This window comes from Pecten maximus, chromosome 9 (genome assembly GCF_902652985.1).
Source record: "Pecten maximus chromosome 9, xPecMax1.1, whole genome shotgun sequence".
In the NCBI taxonomy this organism is placed as follows: Eukaryota; Metazoa; Mollusca; class Bivalvia; order Pectinida; family Pectinidae; genus Pecten; species Pecten maximus.
In genome coordinates, this window is record NC_047023.1 from 13454449 (window position 1) to 13461897 (window position 7449).

The window sequence follows — 7449 nt, forward strand, 5'->3', positions numbered from 1 at the left end:
AGGTGAAGATAGATGGCTATGTACCTTACTCCTTCAGCAAGGATGGAAGATCGATTACTGCGCTGGTGCAGATTCTTGGACATTCGCTCCGGAGTCCTTCAAGGAATTTTTTATCCAGCGACGACGTTGGGCACCGTCTACCATGGCAAATATACTGGATCTCCTATCATCCTGGCAATCCACTGTTAAAATGAATGATAACATCAGTACATTATTTATCTTGTACCAGTTCGTTTTAATGTCATCCAGTATCTTGGGGCCTGGGACTGTTACCCTTATGATTGCGGGATCATATGCCTCAGTGTTCAATATTAACATGTACTACGCTTTATTATTGTCGTTGGTCCCTGTCTTAATGTTTATCGGATTATGTCTGAAAGGTAAAAATGATACCCAGATCATGGTTGCTGGCTTGATGTCGTCTGTATATTCTGTAGTCATGGTAATAGTGACGGTTGGTATGGTACTCAATATGGCTACTGAGTCGTTACTCAGCCCTAATGTAATCTTTTTAGTTGGTTTGCTTGTTATTTTCGTTATTGCTGCTATATCGCATCCTAAAGAGATCACGTGTCTTGTACATGGGCTCCTCTATTATTTGACTGTACCAAGCACTTTCATTTTTCTGACCATATATTTCCTGTGTAACCTCAATGTAGTGTCATGGGGTACTAGAGAGGGCCCTAAACGAGTGGACCCGGAAGAAGAGGAACGAAAACGACTCGAGGAAGAAGAAAAACAGCAGAAAAAGAAAAAAGGAGGGAAAATATTCCGTGCCCTCGGTTTATCGACGTTCTTTCACGAAGCTGTATCTTTGTTAAAACAAGCTTTAGGAGGTATAAAGGAAGAAAACCTTTCGTCGGCGAAAACAGATCCAAAAGAAAATATTGAAGCAGCTGTTGTGAAGCAGCTAAAGGAGCGCAAAACTGCTTTACCCATACCACAACCAAAGCCAAAAGAACCGGAGCCAGTAACAACAAGCATCAACCGAGGAGCATGGGGTGAGGCAGATTTCCTTGGACCCGAGAAAGTTCAAGACATTTTGAAAAATGAAGAGGAGTTCTGGGTATATATAATTCATAAATACCTGGAGCCAATCAACGAGGACAAGGACAAGCAAGCACAAATTAAAGATGATCTTACTAGTCTAAGAAATAATGTTGTCTTTGGATACTTTTTGATGAATCTTTTATTTATGATAGCAATATTTCAGTTACAGCTGAATGAAGAACAACTGTCTCAGTTCTTTATTCTAGGCGAGTATGAACCTTTATCATTAGCATTTCTAAGTGTATTTGCTATAGTCCTTATTACACAGTTCATTGGAATGCTTCTTCATCGCTGGGGCACATTCCTTCACCTTATGTCTAGCACGCGCATAGGGCTGTGTACACGGAATTTTGAGGAAGAATATGCTGAGGTCGCTTTTAAGGAAGCTGGTCGGCTTCAAACCGGCGACCCCGAACCAGATTATATAGAAGACCTAGATAGCGAGACTGAAGGAGGATCATCGGGTAACAACACTTTAAGACGATTTGACGATAACCCAGAAGATCCACCTGACTATCCAGATGAGGACATGTCCGTCATACTTCCTGCTACGACCGTTCCTCGAGAATGGGTCGGGAACATACCAGAGCCAGATTACGGCGCTGTTGATCCAGATTATCCGTCAAGTGATGTACATGAAGCCAGGGGTCACGGACGTCGCTACCAAAATGCCTACGAACGCAATTTTTCTAAGAGGTTTGAAACAATGCGAAACAAATACCAGAAACGCTACCAGCGCCGAATGAGTAATGTCAATGGTCCGAACAGTGCTAACATCAGTAGACGGGAGGCTCTGTACAACCGCTCTATAGAAATGCGAATTCGGCGGCGTCAAAGTGTCTTCAGTTAGACCAGTATTTACCTGTGATTTTGATATCATTTAATCATTGTCAAGTACATTCAACCACATCTATAATGGTGCCCATTTTCATTACACAAAAAATTATTCATGTGTGGATTATCGCATACTAATTATTGGAAGTACGCAATACTTTGATATTTTATATAGAAAACACGGCAACATGGTGCGCTGACAAGTCAGCATATTTCTTGCAGGGAAACAACTGATTAAAGTAAAGGATAAAAATGAAATCGTGTAAACATAGCATGTTTTACAGAAGTAAAGTAATAGACAATACAAATTCTTTATGAATTAACCAATGAAGTCATTTTTAGTGGACAATTTTTTTTATATGCTGCGTCTGTGATAAATTGTAATATTATATGACTGAGAAATCCTGTACTTTATATATCATGACTGAGAAATCCTGTAATATATCTATTCTGACTGAGAAATCCTGAAATATATTTTATATTCTGACTGAGAAATCCTGTAATATATATTATGACTGAGAAATCCTGTACTTTATATATCATGACTGAGAAATCCTGTAATATATATTATGACTGAGAAATCCTGTATTATGTATTATATTATGACTGAGAAATCCTGTAATATATATACTATGACTTAGAAATCCTGTACTTTATACACATGCTGAGAAATCCTGTAATATATATCTTATATTCTGACTGAGAAATCCTGTAATATATATCTTATATTCTGACTGAGAAATCCTGTACTTTATATATCATGACTGATAAATCCTTTACTATATATTATGACTGAGAAATCCTGTAATATATAATATGACTGAGAAATCCTGTAATATATATTATATTATGACTGAGAAACCCTGTAATATATATTATGACTGAGAAATCCTGTAATATATTATATTATGACGGAGAAACCCTGTAGTGTAAATATTATTTATTCAGAGGGTAAACCTTTGTCGACAGTCACCTTATTTGTTTTGTTTTCGATGTGACATCGCTGTATTGTTCCAGAAATTTTTTTCATTGATAATCTTTCATCTTTTAGTATAAGTATTATATATTCATTAATTTTTCATCTTGTATTTATATGTATATAGTATCTAACATGTTTACCATTTAATATGCCCATCATTCCCACATTTTCTTTTTGTGCCTAATCAAACAGACCTTTACCATACACTAGTCAAACTTGCTTAAATTTTAAAGGTCGGAAGCCAAGTTCAATCATGTTAATACTGACATGTTTGGATAAGACTTTCTCCACACTTTGTGCGCTTTCAAATTCACTTTTCCGAGATAATGTTTTTTTAATGTAAATAATATAAATTAAAAGGAAAAATATTGTAAATTATATTTATGTTATAAGCGTGCATACCTTCGTGTTCAATAAACTGCATGATTCATTTTAAAATGATGGTTCCAATTAGTTATGTATATACACATGCCATGGAAATTGATTAATGAATCACTCTCTTTCGCCTTTTGTCCCCTCGCCTCCTAGACTTTGCTCCCGTTTTAGCTTAAGAGTGACTTCTCTGACAATGTCTTTTGTATAACAATTGTTGCGGCTGGACCGGAAATAACCTGCTTTTGTATTTTATATTGGTTGATTAATGATTTTGTTCCAAATATTTTTCTTGATTGGCATATGTATGGCATCAGTATTCATAAATTAACTTGTACAAGTTTTATTTGATACGTATAACCTGTTATGCGAATGGAAACACAGCCAAGTTTACATATTTATTCATGTCTATTTCCCCCCTTTAATAACAATGATGACGATCAAGAAATATGATTTTTTTTTATTTATACGTTCTGTCTTGTAATCTTCGCACATGACACAATTTAGACTTTTTGTATAATGCACAATCATTCGATAAAGTGGCTAGTATATATTCACGATGAAGAAAGTGTGGAAAGTCAGGTTGCGCAGTAGATTACGCACTCGATGTCGACCACACGGTTGCTGATTCTCGCCTCGACATGTAATGTATTCATCCGCTGAACCACGATGGTTTTATCTGGGTACTCCAGTATTGTTGTAAAATTAATACGGTTGTATTTAAATATTAGATAAAAAAAACTCATTAAAATAAGTGTGAAATAAAATCATATGTTTATATTCTACATCAAATTCACTGGTTGAACATCAATACGGAAACGGTGCATGATCATGTTGAAATCTTTGATGTACATATCATCGGATATATACGACGTTTTGCAGTTTAGATTTATACGTATCCAATCCCATAGCTGCGCTCCTCATTAACGGTGATTAATTACACCTTTTGTCTTGACGTATATGCTTGAACATTTATTTGAAATTTTGATTTTATTAACAAATTTAAAAAAAATCATTTTATAAATCTAGTAAGTTCTGTAACGTTCCTTGCATACTGATTTAAAACTTCACTCGGTCAGAAAACCTCAATTGATAACTTCTGTCAAAAGCATCATTCTGCTCTCTTTGTGGTGTAAATCGTTTATATAAAGGATGTGATTTTAACTTGCACTGACACTTAATTTGATGGCAATGAGTCTTGGCTATCAATTACAATAATCAAACTGCAAACGTACTTATGGTATTCGGTTTCATGTGTTAATGAAGTAAGCTCATGATCAATCTTTTATATATTTTTTTAAGGTAGTTTTCGTTTTGTGTTATCATTGTTTAGCATATCATATAACTTTTGAAACACCACAATTGTGTTTCGTTAAACATGTCGTCCTTGTTTCCAAAAGAGTTAAGACGAATTTATTCGAGATTTACCCTTATAACGAGAATGTAAGTAATCTTGACTTATGACTTACCTTTGTGTTGAGATTCAGGAATCCAATACTTGTTTTTTTTATTTGTATTGAATGTCTTCCAATAAGATATTAAGACATTTTTCTATCAAGATGTTATTCATCTAATGTATTATCTATAGTATCCTTTATCAATACATATAATTCTTTCGCTGTGACAATAGAACTTTATTCCTTTTGAACTGCTATCCTTTATGGAAAATAGGATTCTCTAAACTGTTTAATGCAATATAAATGTAACCATCATTTCTAACAAACTTTGGAAACTATACAAAAATATGAAAACGCATAAGAGAATATTATTTATTCATTACATTTTTAAATTACTTTAAAAAGAAATACGGTTTACCATGCTAAAAACACTATTTGTTGTCGATCTCTTCCTTATATTGTTTTAGTCAAAATAAAACGTAGTGTTTGTTATTAGTTGTAAGTCACGTGATTCTAGCTTATAACGCATGATCTCTTCCTAATATTAAACCACCCTGTATAGTATTATACAATTGATACCTGAATCAATATACAATATATCACGTGAGTATAACTGTATATAAGGTTTGACTTTTTTTATTAATAAACAAGTTTTGTTGTTAAGTTTTATCACTGAATGGGTACTGTATAATATTCTGAAAGTGTAAACATATTTATTGAGGAAACATGCAATTTGTTGAAATAAAATATCACCCCCTCAAAGAGTTTTCATGTTGTTTTTTTATATAAAATATATGGCAGGCTTTGCATATCGGAGCATGTCTTCTGAATAATAAGTGACGGGCTATTCTTACCAGACCGGCCATTGAAGTACTATTTGACTAAACAAAGAAGAAATCAAAATTTATATGATACCAATCACAAAGAAATCAGTTACCAATTAAGACTTTTCTGAATAGGAAATATTTGAATTATAAACTGCTGTGTTTATGTCACCGACGACCTATTCCAACTGCCTTTCGTCCGTCGTCGTTTGTAAACAATTTACATTTCCGACTTCTCCAAAATCGCTGAACCAAATTCAGTGAAATTTAGCAGGAAGCTTTCATGGCCCAAGGTCAACCAATAGTGTGAATTATATGGTTCCGACCCCCAGATGCCTGAGGGGCGGAGCTAAAAATTGTCAAATAGGTTTTAAGGTCCTTTATCAAAATTGTGAATTTCAATACCTTAGGGTCTCATGTTTTCCCCGAGGAGGGGGTTAAGTTTACTAAAGATTATATAAGGGAATCACATTTGTGAGCATTATTTGTTCCTATTGCCATTCGAAACAATACAAACTTAGTTAGAATTACCAGTATAGGATGCCTGTTGTAAACTACGTGTATATTGGCACTGACTGACCCCCATGGGCTTATGGGCGGGGCCAAAAAGTGTCAAATTAACTGAAATTTCAACAAACTTCTTCTCGAACCCAAATAAGGTAGAACCAAATATTTTTCATAGATGGAAAGGCCTTAAGGTGCTTTACCAAAATTGTGAATATAATGACCCTGGGATTTCACATTTGGGAAATCATATGTTTGACTATCATTTGTTTGATTTATATGGAATTCATTCAGGTTGATGGTAGCACCTGTTGGCTCTGGCTGACCCCCTAGGCTGATGGGCGGTGCCAAAAAGGTAAAATAATAATAATTAATAATGCAGCCTCTGAGTGTTCTATTAGATCGTATTCCGCTAGAAAATAATACAGCCTCTGACTATTGTTTTAAGTGGAAACAAGTATGAGAGAAATAACATTCTTTCCAATTTGTACTCAATTTTAGAACAATTCATGTAAGTTAAATTAGCATTGCTGTTACCACCATTGTTCCCATTTTGAGGAGTTTACTAAATCCGGATTTTTTGTCTCTCGTTTTATCGAGTTTGATACGGTTTTTCATGTCAGTATCCTTTAACCTTTCCTATGACCTTTTTTTGAGTTTTTGACCGCCTCCTATGATTAACACTTTAAGGTCTTAGATTCCTAGAAGCACAAACGAGCTATATGGTGCAGTATGATTCAATTTAACTCTACTGTTTCTAACTCAATTTGTTTTGAAAGGTGCCGATATCGTCAATTGTTCGACCCTTTGGTGAAGAGACACCATAAACAAATTATATCCAGTTATTTACGTATACAATTTGCCTATTGCCATTCGAAACAATGCAACCTTATTTAGAATTATCAGTATAGGATGCCTGTTGTAAACTACGTGTATATTGGCACTGACTGACCCCCATGGGCTTATGGGCGGGGCCAAAAAGTGTCAAATTAAATGAAAGTTCAACAAACTTCTTCTCGAACCACAATAAGGTAGAACCAAATATTTTCATAAATGGAAAGGCCTTAAGGTGCTTTACCAAAATTGTGAATATAATGACCCTGGGATTTCACATTTGGGAAATCACATGTTTGACTATCATTTGTTTGATTTATATGGAATTCATTCGGGTTGATGGTAGCACCTGTTGGCTCTGGCTGACCCCCTAGGCTGATGGGCGGTGCCAAAAAGGTAAAATAATAATTAATAATGCAGCTTCTGGGTGTTCTATTAGATCGTATTCCGCTAGAAAATAATACAGCCTCTGACTATTGTTTTAAGTGGAAACAAGTATGAGAGAAATAATATTCTTTCCAATTTGTACTCAATTTTAGAACAATTCATGTAAGTTAAATTAGCATTGCTGTCACCACCATTGTTCCCATTTTGAGGAGTTAACTAAATCCGGATTTTTTGTCTCTTGTTTTATCGAGTTTGATACGGTTTTTCA

General features: G+C 34.8%; 1 protein-coding gene across 1 annotated transcript in view; it reads left to right on the forward strand.

Moving 5' to 3' along the window:
* LOC117333891 overlaps positions 1-5382 on the forward strand; it is a 36431-nt gene extending 31049 nt beyond the window's left edge. The window contains exon 30 of the mRNA XM_033893309.1: positions 3-5382. Within this exon, the coding sequence (XP_033749200.1) occupies positions 3-1900 (1898 nt within the window). The 3' untranslated portion in view covers positions 1901-5382. The remainder of the gene's footprint in view (positions 1-2) is intronic.
* Positions 5383-7449: the final 2067 nt, after the last annotated feature.